This window comes from Poromitra crassiceps (assembly GCF_964638095.1).
Source record: "Poromitra crassiceps genome assembly, chromosome: 19".
NCBI lineage: Eukaryota > Metazoa > Chordata > Actinopteri > Beryciformes > Melamphaidae > Poromitra > Poromitra crassiceps.
In genome coordinates this window covers 20,053,445-20,076,130 of record NC_139646.1, presented here as the reverse complement: position 1 = coordinate 20,076,130, position 22,686 = coordinate 20,053,445, and the positions used below count along the sequence as shown (strand labels likewise).

Below are 22,686 nucleotides of genomic sequence, written 5' to 3'. Positions count from 1 at the left end.
TCTAAATAACCATACAGATTTTCTTTCTTTCTTTTTTTTTTAAATGTGCATCCCTAGGCTTGGCATATAGCATCTACATTTTCGACTTAGTTTGAGTGTAGCAGTAGAATAAGCTCTATCCCGGAGATCGTTAACATCACATGCAACCGACAGTAAAGCGAATGATGAGGTGTTGACTCCTCCATTTCTCTCTCTCCAGCCATGCTGAGCTCCCCTAACACGGGCCTCCAGAACCCCATGTCCTCAGTAGGCACGGGCCAACCCAGCACCCCCACCATCAACACGTCCCCCACCATAGACCCCAGCTCCATGCAGAGGGCCTACGCAGCACTCGGGCTGCCGTACAGCAGCCAGGCCCCTGGGCAGGCCCCGGGGTCCGGGCAGACGACGGCCGCACAGAACGCACAGGCCCAACAGCAGCTTCCGCAGCAGATCAGACCCATCAATGCACTTGGTAAAGACTGGACAACTGACAGGAAAATATGGTGTAGCTGATTTAATTGCTTGATTCAGTCAACGTTGCACTGTGTGGAGGGTTAGGTTCCTAATAAGGTCTGGGAAACAGCATTTCAGATGTACGTTTGTGTTATGTTGTCACATTTCCCCCCCCCCCCACTGTTTTGTGTTCACAGGTAACCAGATGGCTCTTGGAGGTGCGGCAATGGGCGTGCCCTCGTCAGAACAGACAAACCTACACACAGACTCCCTTCCCAACACACTCAACGCTAACAAGTCAGTCCACGCCAATATGTGTTTGGAAATGCATTTAGCGATGTTGAGCTATATGACACTACAAGTTCTCCACTTAAAGCAGCTATGTGGAACTTTTAACTGGTTATGAAACAGGCTAAGTTTAATACTCTAATACAAGGAGATTGGTGATTTCAATGTAGTTTTTCAAGACAGCGGGACTTCCTGTGTTCACATCCGTTGTTGTTCAGGCGGCTTGGAGAAGCCGTGGCCGACCTGTCACAGCGGGAGGAGACTTGGGCCCCTATTCTCCCACAGGCCTTCGGCGCTAAAACGGGCCTTCGGCGCTAAAAAACGTGCCTTGCGCCTGTCTCGGGAAGATATCAACAGGGCTTTAGGCTGGTAAATGCGCTTTACGCTGAATGGGCGTGGCGCACTCCCTGAATGGGCGAGAATGGGCGTTTCGGCCTTAAATATCAGCCTAATGATATCTTCCCAACTGGCGTAAATTTAGCGCTTTGCACTTTTGAAAACCAGGCCTATTCAGTGCGCTGGTTGCGCGGAGCACTCCTCTGGCTCTGCTCTGTCACCCTTCTCTGTGTCACTCCCTCTCTCCCCTCAGTCTGACAGGCACAATACAACTCTCTCTCTCTGACTCCCTCGCTCAGACAGACACAACACAGTCCCATAGGAAAAATAAGTTGTAAGTTCACTGCCTGTGTAATCTCCCAGCATGCATTGTGCTACTCCATTTCGCTACTAAATAGCAACCAAATGATCCGAAATATATGTAAAGGTAGATCTAAATAATGTGTAATGGTAACACAACCTGCAATTGTAGAACATTTCAATATTGGACCAAATAAAACCTCGAAATGAAAACACCACCCTATGTGAAACATATATGTCCTCCTGGGCCTATATATATCCCTTGTCGATTTAACGTGATTTAGATAAGTGACAGCAGAACGCGCTTCTACTGTCATGTGCTATACTGTGATGTCCGCTCCAATAACTTGGCCCTACTTCACATTTAGTTTTACAATAAAAACACATTTATGCAATGACTTTACATAATGTAGGCTATATTTATGTGCATCATTCTACCTGCAGCAGGGGAGAGAAAACGATATCTTTCTGGACAAACTTTCACCAATCTAATTAATCTCATCATATAGGGATAGGCTATATTTTTCTAGCTGATGCATTTAGAACATTCTTTTCACTTTGATCTTGCTATAGTGTAGCGTATTTACATGCTTGCAGTATTTAAACTGCAGTTAGATTGGTTTGAGAAGCATAATAATATGGAATAATATAGCCTATATATGGAGACAGACAGACGGGATGAAGGGAGGGGGGGGGCAGAGGCTTGGCTTTGTCTGGTTTTACTGGATTTCTCCTGGAATTGGAGCTTAAAAGGCAAGCGTACTGCACTTCTCAAATGAGCGGACTGTACATAATTTTACGCTTAAAAGGCGTGGTTATAATGGTTGAGGCTGCGTGTAGCGCCGATACCAAGATAGCGAGTGCGCTGGTCCACACCCACTAACTGCACTAGGCCAGGCCTTAAACGCAGTTTCTACGCCGATTGCAACGATAGGGCCCTTGGTGTTCAGGAAATGCAGTCTTCGTTCTGGGAGAACACTACTGCTTTTGTCCACAGGGGGCGCTAAAATCAACACAAAATGAAAGTTCCTCTTAGCTGCTTGTGGATACTTACGATACGATACTACTTTGTCAAGAGTCTGCATTTCTTCTTGCATCTCAGCAGCGCCAATTACAACATCACAAAAATACAGAGATTGGGGAAAAACAAGACACAGATACGTCCATTCATCATGAAATTACAATCACAGAAGACGACATTCAACGTCTTCATTTGCATTTTGGTCTGGGATTTAGCTCCGTTTAGTTTTAAACTTTTAGGATTGACTGGTGCACAAAAGGAGTGCTTCAGTCGACCCTTATTGAAATATGGGACTATCTCCGGTTTGAAGGTAACGGGTTGTATTCACTGTTCAGAACGTGGTTGGGGTCAGAAGCAACATTGTAGGCCAGCTTTAGTATGTTATTATGTAGGGACCTAAGAGCTTTGAACAGATTTTTAGTTGGTGGAGCAGTTTTGACTTTAAAGTAGTAGACAAACACTTGTACCATGTAGTGGTACAATACTGTAGAACTTATGCATCCTACGTTCCTTTAGTATTACTACTAGGGGTGTCAAAAATAATCGATTATAAGATTCATCGCGATGCGGACGTGCACGATTCTGCATCGATTCACAAATGTCAAAAATCGATTCTTAAAAAAATATAAACAGTATAATCAAATAAAATATAATGGAAGTACATGCAGTTGTTTACTTTAATTATGGATCATAATACAATGCAATTCCAAATGCACTTTTATTTTAAAAGTAGGCACACAGTGAGAAAAAAGAAAGTGAGAAAAAATAAATTGTGTATTGCGGAAAAAAGTGATGCATCGATTTAAGATGCATCGAGATGCATCGATAATCGTAATCGAATCATAGCCCTCTGAATCGTAATCGAATCACAGCCCTAATTACTACGGTTACCTGCCGACTTGGGCATTATTAAAAAAAAAAACGGAACAAAGGTAGTGCTTAACATTCTTGTCTCCCTCTCTTCTTCCCCACTCCTCTTCCTCCTCCAGTCAGCTGCTCTCAGACGGCTTGGCGGTGGGCTCCATGGGCAACCTGCCCACAGCAGCACCCCTCTCTGCCACAGGCACCAGGAAAGCCTGGCACGAGCACGTCACTCAGGACCTGCGCAATCACCTCGTACACAAACTGTAAGTCCAGCCCACCGGTGGAAAAGATCAACTGTTTGAGAAAGCAGAATGAATTTCAGCTAGGGCCTTTTAAGTTTGTCCTCTGTTAGAGGTCTGATTTTATTCGCTTGTTGGCTGGTGAAATAGTCAAAATTGTGGACAGGGGCTATTGGGTGGTAAAAGTTATATCGATAGGACAGTGTCTATTTTTGTCCATGTTTTTTTAAGGGGTTCTTCATACATATTACTCATTGTTCCACATTCTCTCCTTCCGTGGTTGTGCAGAGTGCAAGCCATATTCCCCACCCCGGACCCGGCAGCTTTGAAGGACAGACGAATGGAGAACCTGGTGGCCTACGCCAGGAAGGTGGAGGGCGACATGTACGAGTCGGCTAACAGCAGGGTAGGTCTTCTAAAACAGGCCTCAACTAGGCCACCACTCTGCTTGCTCAGCTTGACATGGGCACGCCCCGCTGTCTCCCATTACCTGCAGTGAAGCAGCCATTAGTTATAACAATACCATTAAGTATACAATATCGTCGCTGTCGGGGGCGAAAACTTGAATCTCCAAAACCGCAACTTTTCAGGAAGTAAAAAAAAAAAAAAAGTGCGCTCTTAAAATACTGAACACCACGTCGTCAAAGTTGCCACGTGTCTTCATTATAGTCAGTTTCCCGCTGGATGTGTCATTACATTATGGTAAAATGGTAAATGGCCTGCATTTATATAGCGCTTTTATCCAAAGCGCTTTACAGTCGGTAGGTACATTCCCCCATTCACACACCGATGGCGGCAGGTTACCACGCAGGGTGCTGGCACACCAACGGGAGCAATTTGGGGTTCAGTGTCTTGCCCAAGGACACTTCGACATGCAGACTGGAGGAGCCGAGAATCGAACCACCGACCTCTTTTATCCAAAGCGATTAGTGGACGACCCGCTCTACCTCCTGATCTACAGCTACGCCATATTATGAATATCTTAGCTGAATAAGCTCAAATGATGATGTTTATGTTATCAGTCCGAGTTGGAGGCACTGTCTCCCGGCCGAGCAGCCGCACATGGCCGCCTCCATTCTGGAGCGCACGGGCATGCGCCGCTGCTGCTGCTCCGGCAGCGGGGGCGCGCAGCAGCAGCAGAGTTCCCACTCTGCCATGGCCAAGAGAGGGTTTTGTAAAACCCGCACAGAGACGTGAAGGGTGACCAGTGGCATTGATTTGTGGAAAAAAAAGGGACATTCGAGGTCCCGCCCCGACAGCGACGGTATGCCTATTTTGAGCATCTTTTTACAATGACATTTATTTCTCCTCCCCCCACCCTCCCTTAAGGATGAGTACTACCACTTCCTGGCTGAGAAAATATATAAGATCCAGAAGGAACTAGAGGAGAAGAGGCGCTCAAGGTTGCAGAAGCAGATCATCAACCAGGCTCCTCTGGCTGCTGCTCAGGCCGCCCAGCAACCTGGCCTCCCGCAGCCCAACGCCCTGGGCCCCAGGCCGCAGAGTGAGGCTTTTCCCTACAAATGTCTGAAAACCTTTGGAAAGTTAATTTGTATGACCGTTTAAGGTCTTGAACATTTTGGGAATTGGACAAGTTTGGAAAATAACTGTATAGTTACTGATATTTGATTTTCTGTCGTTTCACGTATTTTGTTATTGATTCTTTGAAAAAGAAAGCAAGCCTTAGCTGTAATGCAATATGGCCTAGGTGACTGTTGGCATTTATCATGTTGTAAATGTTAAAAGCCTATTTTGGACCATTTCTTGGGTAAAGTTAAAAATAAAAGTGCGTACCTAGAAATAAGCGTGATTAGGAATGAAAACATTTCATGTTTCTTGTGCTTTTTTTTCCTTCTTGCAGACATGTTTATTTGGTTTTTTCAAGGCGACTTCTAAGTCTTCTGTTTACTTGTTGTTTTATAGATGGTCCTGTGCCTATGCCCAACGTGCCAAATCAGATCATGAATCGCATGCAGGTTTCTCAAGGTACCTCTTCCATATTGCTGTTAAGCTTTCTGTATGCATGTCGATCCATCTGTGTGTCCCTGTGTGTATGGGATTTCTTTGTGTCTCCCTGTGTGTATATGATTTATTTTGTGGGGAATATGTTTGCATGGATCAGTGTGTGTCTATGTACATGTGTGATGGTATACACTGCCTTGACAAAATATTCATTGTCCTTAACTTTTCCTGCGTTTGTGGTGTTACAGCCTGGATGAATGTAGGATTTTTAATCACAGATCTACACACAATAAATCATAACGTCCCGCCATTGGACCTTTTTTTTTTTAATCCATGAAAAATGAAAAGCGTACATATTTTCAGACAATAGCTATTCAACCCCGTGACATTGACACTCCAAATTGAATTAAGGCAGATCGAAAAGTCTTTTGTCCATGAGCTATTTCTGTCATTTCATTGGAGTCCACTCCTCGCCAGTTCAACTCATTGGACATGATTTTACATTGAAGCAGCACATATGTCTCCATAAGGTTCCCACAGATGGCAGGCATGTCAGAGCAGAATGTTTACAGTGGAGCCCAAGGAAAGGAGACTCCCACTGATTACCATACCCTTTGATTCAGGAGGAACAATGTGCCTTTGCATTCTTGGCCTCAAGTCAAGCTTGTTCAAGGTGGGCATCAGACTCCACCGAGTGTCTGCGTTGTCCCCTCTCCTGTTTGTGTTATTCGTGAACAGAATATCAAGGCACAGCTGAGGTCTGGAGAGTGTCCCGATTCTGTGACATTTCGGCGGCATCACTTGGTTGAGCTGCTGCTCGATCACGTTGGGAGGAGCCAGTTGAGTTTCAGGCACCTGTTAAGAACGTCCCCAGGGTGCCTCCCTTTATAGGTTTACCACGCACCTGGGGTACATCCAGGACACACTGGCGAGATTATATCTCCCAACCTCCTGGGGAGCGCCTGGGGATCCAACAGGAGGAGTTGGAAGAAGTTACAACCAGGTATAGATCTGAGGAAGGCTGTAAACCAATTTGTGTTGGTGAATAGACACAAACAAAGTAGGCTTCAGTATCAGGAAATGTGAAAAACAATACGAAGACCCAGACTCCTTCTAGAGCCGGTTGTCCAGCTGAACTGAGCGACCATGCAGGAAGGACTTTGGACAGGGACGTGGCAGCAGCAGCAGAGAGAACAATGAAAAGAGCCAAATCCAGGGAAATTCCCGAGGAGGACCTGCTTCAGATTACCAGAGACTTTAAATTGGGGTGACAGTTAATGTTGCAACAGGGCAACAACCTTAAGCACACAGCCAAATCAAAACTGGAGTGGCTTCAGAACAAGAATGTAAAAGTTCAGGAATGGTCCAGCTAGAGCACAGACTTAAATCCCACTGGAATCTAGATTAAGAGAGAGAGAGCCATTCACAGATACTACGCATCAAACTTGACTTGAGGTTGGGCAAATTTGCAAGGAAGTTTTTTTTTTTTCTTTCTTTCCCCAAAATCCACATGTGCCCTGCTCATACAGATTTCTGTAGAAGTCTTTACGCTGTAAATATTGCTGTCAAAGGTGCTTCTGCAAATAATTAAATCCTCCGTTTTTAATTTACATTACATTTGCAACAATTTCTAAATGTTTTCAGTCCATCGTTATGTTTTTTTGTGTGTAGCTTGTTGCCAAAAACAAAACATTGAATCCATTTATTATCCATGTGCAACACTATAAAATGCGGGAAAAAGTGTAGGTGGTTGAATTCTATCCGGAGACATTTTCTATGTGCATTGCCTCTGTGTTCCATCGTGTCCATTGCTTAACATTGTGGTCCGCTCTTGTGTGCAGGAATCAACCAATTCAATCCCATGGCTCTGCCCAACGTCCAGATGTCCCAGGCACCCATGGGAGCCCGCGCAGCCTCCCCCATGAACCACCCACAGCAAATCAACATGAGCTCCGTCCCACCGGTGAGGCGGGAGGGGAAACGCCAATCACACATCACAGCACACACACACACACAGTGGGAAAGTAACATCAGCTAACACCCAAACGCTGGTCAATTCTTCCTCTGGCTATTTGTCTACACTAATAGCCACTTGGTCGTCTATTCAAAAATCTAGCTGGCTGGTGAATTTTGGGAAGGACGAGTCACTGTTGCAGGTGTGCAATGACAACAAATGCAAAAGTCCAGTGTGAAGCAGAAGCAGGTGAATTGAGAAGAAAAGATCAGGCCTGTGCTGATGGTGATGTCTCTGTTGTGCTGCTTCACAGTGAGGGCCCTTAGCCACGGTGTGCTAGCTACTGCAGAGCCTTTGGAAACCAAGGTGTGGGATACAGTGACCTTTTTAATACCAAATCATATTCCCAGTCATTTCCTTGATTGCCAGAGAATGGGAATTGGATTAATTGTGAGTGCACTGCACATCAATGGCTCTTGGTCAATGCGCAGCTTTCCAATGTGCTATGAGAGACTACGGTAATTGAAATTGTAACATTGCCTCAACCGAGCGAATTGATTCAATATCATTTGACTACAGACAAAATATTCAATATGACCCAGTGGTGTTTTTTTGCATTAATTATGGCTGCACTATTAATCAAACCCCAATTGTGATTTGAACATGCAATTTCTCTTTCACAGTCGACCACTCAGCGATTGTAATTGGGTAGTGCAAGCTTGTTACTTAGGAAAGAGTAGAGCAGTGGCCACTGAATAACACTGAGGAGGACGAGGTTGTTGGTAAACTATTATAGTGAATGAGGATGATTTTGTCCTGGAAAAAAGTTCAGCATTTTTTTTTTTACAAAGTTGTTAAGTGGAAAGAGAAGAGGCAGAGGAGAGTACAGGGAAAGGATACAGCATGGAGACAAGGGAGAAGATGGAGCCACCAAAAGAAAGACTAAGGACACAGAGGAGGAGGAGAAAGAGAAAGACTACAGAATAGTTCAATCAGAGAATCCGAATAAATCCCTTAAATTGGAAGAGAGCTACGAAATGGAATCTGAGGTAAGAGAATAGGACAGTGACTGCGTTTACATGGACTTGAGTATCCCGGTTACTGTCGGGGTTTTGGAGTATCCCGTTTTTGTGTTTGTGCATGTAAACATCATATCCCGGTTTCAGAAAGCTGGATAAGCCCTTATCCCGGTTTTGAGAAAGCCGGTTATGCGAGGTGGAGTACTCCGAAAGAACCCGGGATACTGCTGCATGTATACACCTTATCCTGCTTTCTGACCGCAGCAGACTTCCTGCGCAGGCGCGGCTTCAGTTCAGTTCATCTCCAAAAGGCAGCAGACTTGCAGGCATTCCCCCCCCCCCTCCATTTCATGACCAAACAACGCGGAACACACCGTGAACACCCTCCAACGCGAGGGGCTACCGTACACAACACAGCTTGCGCAAAATGACCCGTTTCACTATCAGAATTTCGTCCAGTAACATTAGAAAGTATAGAAGTGCCGCGATTACTTCCTCATCAGACCGCCGTCAGACTCCAGGCAGGGCTCGACATTAACGGCTGCCCGGTTGCCCCGGGCAACCAAAAAAAACATGGGGCAACCATTTCTTGGTCTTTGGTTGCCCCAGGGGCAACCACGATTTAACATGCAACAAAATATGTACAGCAGCAAACAGCAAAATATACACCAAATAAATGTTTTAATACTTGTTGTGAGTGACATATATGTGACATTTTATTGCTGTTACAATCGAAACGATGTTACTAATTACCAGTCGGAAGCTACGTGATGCATGCTGCACGTGCGGTATGTTTAACGAGTACTGACTCGGACAGGTGGGGCTGCTCGCACACAATCACAGCGGCTGCAAGACGCAAGAAGAACCGCGTCCGCCCGCAGCCCCGCACAGAAACAAAGGACGAGGAAATTGTCATTGAGGTGAAATACTAGTGCGTCTTTGAACGGGACGGAAAACGAATGCTATACTGCAAAGCATGTAGCCTACAACAAGCGCGCTTTCCCCCGCATCGGCGAGTGTCCGCACGGAAAAGTGAGTCAAATCAGCAGACGCGCCCCTCCACAAGGCTGCTGTGCAGATGGCTTTCGCCTGGCCGTGCACACCCCGAATTGTGTAACTACGTGGACGCGGCTGGGCGGACAAAGTGGAGTTTTCAAGACTCCAGCTCACTTCCGCGAGCAGAAACCCACACAGTGTATAAACGCTCCACACGTTTCCTCGTCAAGATTCAGTCTCTCATTTCCGTGCGACAGTCCAAACTTCAAGCATAATTCCAGCATAACGCTATAGACCAAATCACCGTGACGTCACCATGTAAACAAATTTACTTCCGGGTACCACTTGGGGAAGGCGGCAGGTTTAAATGTGCGTGTTGTCAAATAAATGCTGTCAAACCCTCTCGTTGTTTTCGGCCGACTACTTTCAATTTAAATGGTTAAACGGTTGGTAAACATGCTTGTCCGACGTATCTAGCCTTTCTTCTGTGTTTGTTTTATGTAGTGTTAGCTAGCTAATAACGTTTGTTTGACTGTCAAACTCGCTGTTTTTTTACGTTACAGACAGAGTAACCTCGCGTCACCAGGCTCTTCTCGGCGAGAAAGAGCCTGGTACAGACAGAGCTACTGACGCCACGTCAATTTAATTTAGCTTCAAGTCTACTCTAGTCTGGTCCAACAGGTAAATTAGCTAGTCTGGTCTCCACTAACGTTAGTGAAAGTGTTGTTATGAATGATATTAAACAACAACACAACACGGATGAACCATTTTTGTCTTCTTTGTCTGTTTTTGTCTTCAACACGTCAGTTTGTGCCGTCCACCGCCATTATAATGTGTGGACCTCAGGGGTACCCGGAAGTAAATGTAAACATCCCGCTGATTTGGTCTATACTGCAAAGCATGTAGCCTACAACAAGCCTACAACATACACCTCGACCAGGACATCCTTCAAAAACGTTTTACCACCGCGTATATGTGCTGAGGAATGATTTGCATCCCTGGCCTGTCAGCCTCTCATACGGGGTGAGAGAGAGAGAGGGATTGCAGGGCCGCTTCTGGGCCTTTTGGGGCCCTATGCAACATCAGAGTGGGGGCCCCAAACCACTGTCATCATAGTATCCCTGAATGAACATGAGGAGGGCAGGCCCGGCGTTAGGGGCGGGCCTGACCGGGCCGGGCCTGACCGGGCCGGGCCTGACCGGGCCGGGCCCCCCCATTCAACAAACTGGCCCCCCCCATTAAATTTTTTTTTTTTTTTTTTTTTTTTTTTTTTGCTAAAAACGTTTTTCTGTTTTTCTGTTTTAAAGTTTAACATGGAATCTGGCTGTCATTAGGCATTGATTAACTCAATGCTATTGCTAACTGTTACTTTGAACATCCATTTGCAATGATTCTGGCTGGATATTAACTATTGTAAATTTGTCACAATGAATGCAATTTGTGCACAATGTGTAAAATTATACACTTAATATTAATTGTTTAGGCCTAATTATTTGTAAAGTCACAACACATTAGAGATGTGTGTAGTTCTTCACAGATTTAGCCTCTTAATTTTGCTCTCAAATGCACCAGGTTGACAAATTTTACTTTAAAATGTACAAAATCTTCTTCCGGGGGAGAATCCCCCCGGACCCCCCTTGGGTAGCTTGGCCCCCCCAAGCTAGGGGCAGGCCCCCTCTGTAACTTGGGTCTGGAGCTGGGCCTGGAGGAGGGTAGGCTACTTAATTATCAATAACGCTTTTAATTAATAAATTAAGCACAATATGAACAATAACTGTTAAAAAATATATGAAAATGAAAGTTCACAAATATTAGTTAAATCCTTTCAGTGCAAATGCATTATAAAAACAAAAAATAAGATTTGTTTAGAAAACGAAATGACACAAATTTATTATTATTATTATTATCATTATTACTACTACTACACCCGGTGCGCACACTGAATAGGCCTATTATACTATACTATAGACTATTATACTTACTTTTCTGTCACATCGTCATTATTAAGCCGGCTTATGACTGCATAGTATCTTAATTACTCAAAATATAAGGCGACTAAAATTGGGCAACCATATTTTTATTCGGGCAACCAAAAGCTCTTGCCAGGTTGCCCCTCCGGCAACCATTTTTAAAAGTTAACGTCGAGCCCTGCCAGGCATTTTCCTCTCTAACCTCGCTGCTGTAGGTCCCGCACATACCTAATCGTTTTACCTGGAAATACTCACGCGCAAATGTCAGTGCAATTCGACTTAAAAGTCTCACTTCTGAAGCGATGAGGAAAGAGTTTTGCCGAGTTTTGTATTTCGGTGATGAAATAATTAAATGCTTGGCAGCTTAGATAGGAGAAAGCATCAAAATGCTGCCCTATTCAAGTCTGTAGTATACAGACTACAGGACGAAGGTGTTGTGACTCAAATTAAAGCCAAAGCCGCGCGCTGCGTGCAAACAGGGACACTCCACCATGAAGACGGAATCCAAGGGAATCCCACGTCTTTGCCCAAAAAAGGTGAATGACGTCACTTCACACGCACCCAATATAAGCAAATAATAATAATAATAATGACCCCGGTTTGTATTGTAACGATCACAGGCGCCTGCGCAAATAGCATGCATTGATCAGTAACCAGGATACTACTACTTATCATGTATACAGGGATATGAGTAACCTGCTTTCTCTCTCTTCCATGTAAACGCCATATCCCGAATATGATCAAAACCAGGATAAGCCTCATAACCGGGATACTCAAGTCCATGTAAACGCAGTCAGTGTAAGACCTGTAGTTAACTCATTCTCTGCCAGGGTCATTTCGGTCTGTGTGCTCCCAGTGCCAGGATTTTGAGCATATTTCCTGATCTTCCAGGACCCACAGAATATTCTGTGCTAGGAATAAAATTACACAACATATCTCACAATAAAGCAGAGACTCTCTTCTTACCCCTTGTAAAAAACTGAAACTCCACCATGTTTCCTTGTTTAGTTACAAGCAGTGGAAGTTAGCTTGTTTTCACTAAAAATGCCCTCTTTGGAACAGAAATAGGAGAAAAAGAGGTTTTTAGTGAAGGACACCGTTTCAAGCAGAACTCTCTTTTGAGCCTTTTATTTTTTGCCTCAGTGACACATCAGACACATTATACAGTATTTGTTTTCCCAAATAAATAAATAAAAAATAAGAGAATGTATTTGAGGGAGCTGTGTCGGTCCATCCCGCCCAGTGAGCGGCTACAGAGAGAGAGAGAGAGAGAGAGAGTCTGGCCCCTGGGGTTTCTTGACAGATGAAGCTTGGCCGCAGTATTTATCAAAGTATGATAAATATGTGCACAAAATCAAATAAATAATTTACTTTTACAGTTGCCATGTGGATTTTTAGCTTAGCTTGATAAAAGCATAAACAAATGGAACGAACCCTTATGTGGTCACTCACACACACTCTCTCTCTCTCTCACACACACACACACACACACACACACACACACACACACACACACACACAGGAATAACGAGTGCTGTAACGTTACCTGCTGTCACGTTACCTCTCATAACTAACGTTAGCACAGAAGATCACACAATAGCTACGTTAGTGCTGTAAACTTTGAAATGTTTATGTGACACATGTTTCGCCTTGGTTGCTGGGGACGGGTGTGTGACGCGGTTTGACGCGTTTGACGTATCCATGTGATTCCCCCTCCCTTGAGTGTGACAGAGCTCTCCCTTGAGAGGGAGAGCTGGCAAGAGGAAACGTGAAGCGAGTCATGCCGGCGGCATAAGTTATAAACAATGCGTGACAATTATACTCGAATGTTGTGTGTGTGATCATTTCATCTCAAACGCGATACAAAAAATAGGCTACTTTTTACCATCGTCATCCCTCTCTCCAAGTGGCACCCATTTCTCCTCCTCCGATTCATCTGTATCAGACGGACCAGAACGCTGTGAAGGGGAGCCTTCGTCGCCATGGCGCTCCGTCGTGGAGCAACAACAAAAACGCCGGCGTCTTCCTCGCCATCGTCGCCATCCGAGAACTCTGAGTCGGACTCTGTTTCGACCACAGGCTCCACCCATAAATACTAAACTAGCGGGTTCCTTTTATCAGTTTGACCTGAAACAATGTCACAGGCTGGGAAAGTGTCTGATGTAATGTAAACAGCCAAAACATGAAAGTACGTCCGAGTACGTCTTTGGCACAGAACGCCATTGTTAAAAGTACCGCCGGGTACGTCTTTGGCAGAGAATGAGTTAAGCTCATTAGTACAGCGATTCTCAACCTTTTCCATGTTACGGACCTCTGATTTAGGGCCACAGACCCCCATTTGATGATATTGTGATTTGTGTCTATGACCCAAATCTGAAAATGTGTATTGTTAGATAGGAGTGTGTCCAGAATTCCCATTAAAAAAGTATTGTAGGTAGAGAAAGAGGTAACAGTGAAACTATACTCAAAATGGCCATTCTGCTACATTCTCTAATTGTTGGCTTCTTGTCAATGAAATAATGGTGAAGTTGAACAATTCATCACTTTGCTGGGTACTGCGTCAAAGCCCCATGATGAGAACCACCATACTCCTAGGATCCTGTCCCCACCAAAGTCTATAAATCCCCCCATGTGACATTTGGAAAATGAATTTGAGGCCCTCATGTAATAACCACCAAGTCCCAAGAAACCAGTAAAAAGTGGCTACCCAAGCCTGTGTAGCGGTAAAAGGCAATGTTGTTGCGGAAGATGAGCGGATCATTTCTTATCCTTTGCAGAACATTTTAAGAACATTTTGAAAGTGCTTGCTAACCACACTATGAAATAATTATGTAAGGCTGTGTGTCCATCTAGCGTCTTTTTCTGACCGTTAAACGCTGGAAGTACGCTGGGGAGCGCTGATCTCAGTCCACAATATGCAAGGAAGCAGTCTGAAAGTAACGTTAGCTCAGTGCGGTAGCTATAGCTGACAGCTAACATTAGCTAGCAACACACATACAGTGATTTAGCTCAACACTCACCAGAAGTCTAGCCAATCTGTTCCCACAATTGTATCTCTTGTGATAGTTTCTCCATGTGATTAGTTGCCAAAAAAGGAGCACCCGACACCAGCGTCTTTCTGAAAAGTTAAAATATTTTCAGCTGGAAGCGCTGGGAGCCCGGCGCACAAAAATGACGGCGCGCTCTGAAAATAGACGCTGGTTGCAGTGCACTTTCTCTAGACGTCCGTGTGCACCCGCATACCCATTGGAAACAACTGAAAAAAGACCTGAGGAAAAGAAGCTAGGCCCTTAGATTGTGAGATAGTGTAAATTTCAAGCCTTTGAAAATTACAATGTCTCTTAATTTTACATTATTTCATAGCGTGTTGAATGCACCAGTCACAACATGTACATATGAGCATTTTGCCGCTGTTTGAATGTGTATTTGGTGACTTAACGGGGGTAGGCTAGCCCTTCCGCAGACTACCAGTCATTGTGCTAAGCTAACTAGCAGGAGGGGCGCTACGTTCTAATGCATGCACAGAGAAGAGAAGGGCATCTGTCTTCTCGTGAAAATGGCGTGGAATAGGCGAATCTCCCTAAATGTTTGCATGTTCCTTTAACCATCGCAATGGCTTGTGTTGCTAGTGTGGTCGGTAGAAACGTCATCATTCCTGTTGCTCAATTCATGGTAACATCCCATGGCCATTCCTTCCCTCTCCTGCTGTCTAGATGGGCATGTCACCCTCCAGGATGCCCCAGGCCCAGGGCATGATGGTGGCGCATGGCGGTGGCAGCATGGTGGGGCAGACGGCCAGCCAGGGACAGTTTCTGGCTCAGACCCAGTTTCCTCCCGGATCTGCTGCCGTCGCCGCTGCCATGAATGTCACCGTGGGCCCTGGCATGGGCCAGCCACAGGCACAGGCTGCAGTCACCCAGGTGAGACATGGAGAGACATGCGTGGCTTGCTCTTGTTAATGCTGTTCGTTTTCGGACTAGATTCGCTACTAAACTTTGCTAATTCAGACTAGCTGCTGGGGGACTAATCGAAAGCTGCTGTAACCAATCATACTAGCCGCTACTTGCTTTTAAATTACTCTCAAACCAATCACAAGGTGCTCTCTAAACCCAAATCTATGTGGTGTTACGTTTGTCTTTGTTGTCTGTATGACCTTGTGACTGTCTGTCTGCTTATCTCGTGTCTGTGTGTGCGCGTGTGTCCGCCTACACTTTGTGTGTCTTCTTCTTCAGCAGCAGCAGCAACAACAACAACAACAACAACAACAACAACAGAGCGCTAACCTCCCCATGAATGCACTTGGCCCCTCGTTGGGCCCCCAGCTAGGCTCCTCCCACTCCCCCCTGCTCTCCACGCCTCCGCCCGCCGCCTCCTCTAACCTGCCGCACCCTCAGCCCTCCAGCCGCAGCTCCACCCCCACCCTCCCCGGCCCTGGTCCTGGCCCCGGCCCGGCCCAGGGCGCCACCCCGCCCCGCCCCGCCCAGCCCCAAACACAGGCGGAGCTCCCCGTAGCAGCACAGACGCAGCCCCCGCCTCAGCCCCCTACCACGCCGGTGAGACCCCGAGACCCCTCCGCATGCCCTCCGCTCTGACTCGCCTCCCCTCAAAACTCCATCCCTCTTGACTGCCATGCACCAACCGTCCCACGCACGTTCACCTTGTTTGTCTTGTAACCGCATCTCTGTTTATAGCATCCGTCACAATGGGAATATCGCATCTTTGGACTTGAGGGAGCGATGAATTGCAAATGGGAGATGTCCATGTGTGTCCTCGTAGCTCCAACCCTGCATGCACACAAGTAAACAGTGAGCTGATGCCAGTGCCTCATGGATTCTCTCCCTCCCTCCCTCCCTCCCTCCTCTGTGTTTCAGCTGTCTCAACCGGGGGCCAGTCTGGATAACCGGGTTCCCACACCGGCTTCAGCTGCCAGTGCGGACCTGCACTCGCAGCATGCTGGAGCTGACCTGCCTGTGCAGGAGACCAAAGCCGAGCCACGGCATGACCCGCGCGCGTTTCAGGCCAGCGGTGGCAAGACTGAGCCCAAGATGGAGGTGGGTGGGCCTTAAGCCTTCATTCTTCATTCTTCATCTTCATTCAACAACTGCCACTTTGGTTGATGTTGGACAGTATTTATTGTTTTTTGTTTTCAAATGCACTGTAATCATAGTAACACGGTTTTAATGATAATTACAATCTTAAACGCTAATACCAAACGCCAGGAATTTGATCACGGTTCATTAAACCGGTAATCGTTTAATCTCTAATCTGGACATATCAGTCTCCTGGATGATCTCCATTCTCAATGATAATATAATGTATTTGAAGTCACTTTGTTTGGTTGCTATGGAGAAATATGTCTCACATTGTGAAGCTTGGAGAATGACAAGACTCAAATAAAAACAGAAACATGTATTTTTGTCTAAACCAGAGGTTTTCAAAGTGAGAGGCGGGCCTTCCCTGGGGGGCTCCAAGCAGTTTCAGGGGAGGTGAGGTGAATGGAAGTGAAAACATATTACATTAGTTATTATTAGATTATAGTTATCAAAAGGAGATGACACAGAATAGCCTAAATGTGTGTGATTTGGTTAAAGATAGTTCAGAGATAAAGTAGTTTTGGGCAATGTTACTGTTTCTACCATTCTCCCAGAGTCCGAAACAAATGAATGCCTTCAGACGTACACTTGTATGTATTTGGTATTCTAGTCTGAAGTATGGCAAACCACAATATCAGGCTATCATGGCTCAATTGTTGAGTGTCTATGGGATCAAATAACATAATCATGATCCAATAGGCCTCCAGGAATTGACTGAGGGGGACTTCCTTTTTCCAAGCTGTGTCTGGGGGGAGGCCTACATTCTCAGACTTTGAAAACCCCCGGTCTAAACCAATCTCTGAATGGCGTAAGCCATCAATTATCCAACCCCTGCAAGTGTTGAGTTGACAAATATAGCAGCGATGGAATGAGTCACGGCCTTTCTGTCTGCAGACTGAGGACGACGCTGGTTTGCTATCGATAAAAAAGGAGGAGCCAGAGGAGAAGCAGGAGCCAATGGAGGTGGAGGAGAAGAAGCCGGAAATGAAGACGGAACCCAAAGACGAGGAGGAGGGAGGAGCCAACGGCACAACCTCCTCATCCCCGACTCAGTCACGGAGGAAAAGTGAGTGTGGAGGTCAATGAAATGCTCCTCTGTTGTTGTTTAGGGCCTCTGACTAAGAGATAGAAACGCAGGGTCCCTGCGTTTCTATCTCTTAGTCAGAGGCCCTAAACAACAACAGAGGAGCATTTCATTGACCTCCACACTCACTGTGTTTGGTTTGTGTGTGTTTGGTTCGTGTGTGTTTGGTTCGTGGTTCGTGTGTGTTTGGTTCGTGTGTGTTTGGTTCGTGTGTGTTTGGTTCGACAAAAGACAACAATGTTACAACGCAGAACATGTGTTGTAACAACAAAGACAACAATGTTACAACACAGAACATGTGTTGTAACAACAAAGACAACAATGTTACAACACAGAACATGTGTTGTAACAACCAAGACAACAATGTTACAACACAGAACATGTGTTGTAACAACAAAGACAACAATGTTACAACACAGAACATGTGTTGTAACAACAAAGACAACAATGTTACAACACAGAACATGTGTTGTAACAACAAAGACAACAATGTTACAACGCAGCCACTGGCTGTTTTCGTGGCTGTTTTCGTGGCTGTTTTGTGCCCGTGGCTGTTTTTGTGGCTGTTTTCGTGGCTGTTTTCATGCCTGTTTTGGTGGCTGTTTGTGCCCGTGGCTGTTTTGGTGGCTGTTTTCGTGGCTGTTTTTTGCCCGTGGCTGTTTCGTGGCTGTTTTCGCCACGGGCACCGTGGCTGTTTTCGTGGCTGTTTTGTGCCTGTGGCTGTTTTCGTGGCTATTTTCGTGGCTGTTTTTTGCCCGTGGCTGTTTTCGTGGCTGTTTTCATGCCTGTTTTCGTGGCTGTTTTGGTGGCTGTTTTGTGCCCATGGCTGTTTTCGTGGCTGTTTTCGTAGCTGTTTTCGTGGCTGTTTTGTGGCTGTTTTTGTGGCTGTTTTGTGCCCGTGGCTGTTTTCGTGGCTGTTTTCGTGGCTGTTTTGTGCCCGTGGCTGTTTTCGTGGCTGTTTTTGTGGCTGTTTTTGTGGCTGTTTTCGTGGCTGTTTTGTGCCCGTGGCTGTTTTCGTGGCTGTTTTTGTGGCTGTTTTGTGCCCGTGGCTGTTTTCGTGGCTGTTTTGTGCCCGTGGCTGTTTTCGTGGATGTTTTCGTGGCTGTTTTCGTGGCTGTTTTGTGCCCGCGGCTGTTTTCGTGTCTGTTTTGTGCCCGTGGCTGTTTTCGTGGCTGTTTTGTGCCCGTGGCTGTTTTTGTAGCTGTTTTCGTGGCTGTTTTCATGCCTGTTTTGGTGGCTGTTTTGTGCCCGTGGCTGTTTTGGTGGCTGTTTTGGTGGCTGTTTTTTGCCCGTGGCTGTTTCGTGGCTGTTTTCGCCACGGGCACCGTGGCTGTTTTCGTGGCTGTTTTGTGCCTGTGGCTGTTTTCGTGGCTGTTTTTTGCCCGTGGCTGTTTTGTGGCTGTTTTCGTGGCTGTTTTCATGCCTGTTTTCGTGGCTGTTTTGTGCCCATGGCTGTTTTCGTGGCTGTTTTCGTAGCTGTTTTCGTGGCTGTTTTGTGCCCGTGGCTGTTTTCGTAGCTGTTTTTGTGGCGGTTTTCGTGGCTGTTTTGTGCCCGCGGCTGTTTTCGTGGCTGTTTTGGTGGCTGTTTTGTGGCTGTTTTTGTGGCTGTTTTGTGCCCGTGGCTGTTTTCGTGGCTGTTTTCGTGGCTGTTTTCGTGGCTGTTTTCGTGGCTGTTTTGTGCCCGTGGCTGTTTTCGTGGCTGTTTTGTGCCCGTGGCTGTTTTTGTAGCTGTTTTCGTGGCTGTTTTCATGCCTGTTTTGGTGGCTGTTTTGTGCCCGTGGCTGTTTTGGTGGCTGTTTTGGTGGCTGTTTTCGTGGCTGTTTTTTCCCCGTGGCTGTTTCGTGGCTGTTTTCGCCACGCGCACCGTGGCTGTTTTCGTGGCTGTTTTGTGCCTGTGGCTGTTTTCGTGGCTGTTTTTTGCCCGTGGCTGTTTCGTGGCTGTTTTCGTGGCTGTTTTCATGCCTGTTTTCGTGGCTGTTTTGGTGGCTGTTTTGTGCCCATGGCTGTTTTCGTGGCTGTTTTCGTAGCTGTTTTCGTGGCTGTTTTGTGCCCGTGGCTGTTTTCGTTGCTGTTTTTGTGGCGGTTTTCGTGGCTGTTTTGTGCCCGCGGCTGTTTTCGTGGCTGTTTTGGTGGCTGTTTTGTGGCTGTTTTCGTGGCTGTTTTGTGCCCGTGGCTGTTTTCGTGGCTGTTTTCGTGGCTGTTTTCGTGGCTGTTTTGTGCCCGCGGCTGTTTTCGTGGCTGTTTTGTGCCCGTGGCTGTTTTTGTATCTGTTTTCGTGGCTGTTTTCATGCCTGTTTTGGTGGCTGTTTTGTGCCCGTGGCTGTTTTGGTGGCTGTTTTGGTGGCTGTTTTTTGCCCGTGGCTGTTTCGTGGCTGTTTTCGCCACGGGCACCGTGGCTGTTTTCGTGGCTGTTTTGTGCCTGTGGCTGTTTTCGTGGCTGTTTTTTGCCCGTGGCTGTTTCGTGGCTGTTTTCGTGGCTGTTTTCATGCCTGTTTTCGTGGCTGTTTTGTGCCCATGGCTGTTTTCGTGGCTGTTTTCGTAGCTGTTTTGGTGGCTGTTTTGTGCCCGTGGCTGTTTTCGTTGCTGTTTTTGTGGCGGTTTTCGTGGCTGTTTTGTGCCCGTGGCTGTTTTTGTGGCTGTTTTCGTGGCTGTTTTCATGCCTGTTTTCGTGGCTGTTTTGTGCCCGTGGCTGTTTTGGTGGCTGTTTTGGTGGCTGTTTTTTGCCCGTGGCTGTTTTCGTGGCTGTTTTTGTCACGGGCACCGTGGCTGTTTTGGTGGCTGTTTTTTGCCCGTGGCTGTTTTGGTGGCTGTTTTCATGCCTGTTTTCGTGGCTGTTTTGGTGGCTGTTTTGTGCCCATGGCTGTTTTCGTGGCTGTTTTCATGCCTGTTTTCGTGGCTGTTTTCATGCCTGTTTTCGTGGCTGTTTTCGTGGCTGTTTTGTGCCCATGGCTGTTTTCATGCCTGTTTTCGTAGCTGTTTTCGTGGCTGTTTTGTGCCCGTGGCTGTTTTCGTGGCTGTTTTCGTGGCTGTTTTGTGCCCGTGGCTGTTTTCATGGCTGTTTTGTATGCAAGAAGAAAAACATTTACAATTTACAGAATAAAAAACAAAGGTCTCACTTTTTTTTTTCATTTTTTTTTTCACTTCTTAGCATATTTGAAAGGGAGTGGGAAGAAGTATAAACTTTTTTAATTCCACCCTTTTCATTAAATCATAACATAATCATAGAAACTGCAACCTGTTCCTTAACTTAAAATACAATTACTTTTAACAAAATTGTAAACTGTTATATAGTTATAACTTGGAAGCTATATATCATCATATATATTACTATGAATTATATGATTTATATTACTTGGAAGTCATATAGTTACTATAGTATAAATATATATAAAACATACTCAGACAGCATACCTTTATAATCCTATATAAATACATGAACATTCGCTTACATGAGTTCACATGCACGTTTCGCGCGAACACGCAACCACATCATCCCCACCATTTATCATTTATCATGGGAGTGGCATCATACCACTGCAGCAACAACACCATCCCGGATGGCCAGCCCCACAAAGTGGACTCAGCCAAACACACACGAACCAAACACACACGAACCAAACACACACCAACCACGAACCAAACACACACGAACCAAACACACACGAACCATGAACCAAACACACACGAACCAAACACACACGAACCAAACACACACGAACCAAACACATACTTTATTTCATTTGGCAGACGCTTTTATCCAAAGCGACTTACATCACATTTCAATACAATTCATTCAGAGAAATACAAACAATGAAAACATAACTAAAACCATATATAATCAATAAGGTTTAACCGATTCCGGAGGGACCCAGGTGTAGCCCGAAAGGTAAGTTTTTAGTCTCCGGCGAAAAATCACACACGAACCATGAACCAAACACACACGAACCAAACACACACGAACCAAACACACACACACATGAACCAATCACACACGAACCAAACACACATTTGATTTGATTTGATTCCACTTTATTTAATCAGAATATATCTTCAAAGTTATACGGGCAGACAAAACGCAACGCGTTTCAACCACGTAGGTCTTCCTCAGGCAATGTTAGCTGGGCGGCGGCCGACGCCCAGCTAACATTGCCTGAGGAAGACCTACGTGGTTGAAACGCGTTGCGTTTTGTCTGCCCGTATAACTTTGAAGATATATTCTGATTTGTAACTGCCTGTACACAGATATATTACTTCGCATTAAATATTGCTATATAAAAATACTCCTAGTAGCTCCACCGTTTTTTCAATTTGAATACTTTTGCCTTTTGAGCTGCTTGGGTCCACACTTTATTTGATTTGATTCCATTTTATTTCAAATATGCGAGAAGAAAAACATTTACAATTTACAGAATAAAAAACAAAGAAACAAAGGTCTCACTTTTTTTTTTCTTTTTTTTTTTCACTTCTTAGCATATTTGAAAGGGAGTGGGAAGAAGTATAAACTTTTTTAATCCCACCCCTTTCATTAAATCATAACATAATCATAGAAACTGCAACCTGTTCCTTAACTTAAAATACAATTACTTTTAACAAAATTGTAAACTGTTATATAGTTCTAACTTGGAAGCTATATATCATCATATATATTACTATGAATTATATGATTTATATTACTTGGAAGTCATATAGTTACTATAGTATAAATATATATAAAACATACTCAGACAGCATACCTTTATAATCCTATATAAATACATGAACATTCGCTTACATGAGTTCACATGCACGTTTCGCGCAAACACGCAACCACATCATCCCCACCATTTATCATTTATCATGGGAGTGGCATCATACCACTGCAGCAACACCACCATCCCGGATGGCCAGCCCCACAAAGTGGACTCAGCCAAACACACACGAACCAAACACACACGAACCACGAACCAAACACACACCAACCAAACACACACCAACCACGAACCAAACACACACGAACCAAACACACACGAACCAAACACACACAAACCAAACACACACGAACCAAACACACACAAACCAAACACACACGAACCAAACACACACGAACCAAACACACACGAACCAAACACACACGAACCAAACACAC

At 45.3% G+C, this 22,686-nt stretch overlaps 1 protein-coding gene across 1 annotated transcript in view; it reads left to right on the top strand.

Moving 5' to 3' along the window:
• The window catches only part of crebbpa (CREB binding lysine acetyltransferase a), a 79,608-nt gene that overhangs the window by 29,636 nt on the left and 27,286 nt on the right, over window positions 1-22,686 (top strand). Inside the window, exons 6-15 of the mRNA XM_083656023.1 lie at window positions 200-454; window positions 633-732; window positions 3,370-3,507; window positions 3,772-3,889; window positions 4,813-4,987; window positions 5,407-5,469; window positions 7,287-7,408; window positions 15,098-15,304; window positions 16,256-16,435; window positions 17,372-17,543. Coding sequence (XP_083512149.1) covers window positions 200-454; window positions 633-732; window positions 3,370-3,507; window positions 3,772-3,889; window positions 4,813-4,987; window positions 5,407-5,469; window positions 7,287-7,408; window positions 15,098-15,304; window positions 16,256-16,435; window positions 17,372-17,543 — 1,530 coding nt within the window. The remainder of the gene's footprint in view (window positions 1-199; window positions 455-632; window positions 733-3,369; window positions 3,508-3,771; window positions 3,890-4,812; window positions 4,988-5,406; window positions 5,470-7,286; window positions 7,409-15,097; window positions 15,305-16,255; window positions 16,436-17,371; window positions 17,544-22,686) is intronic.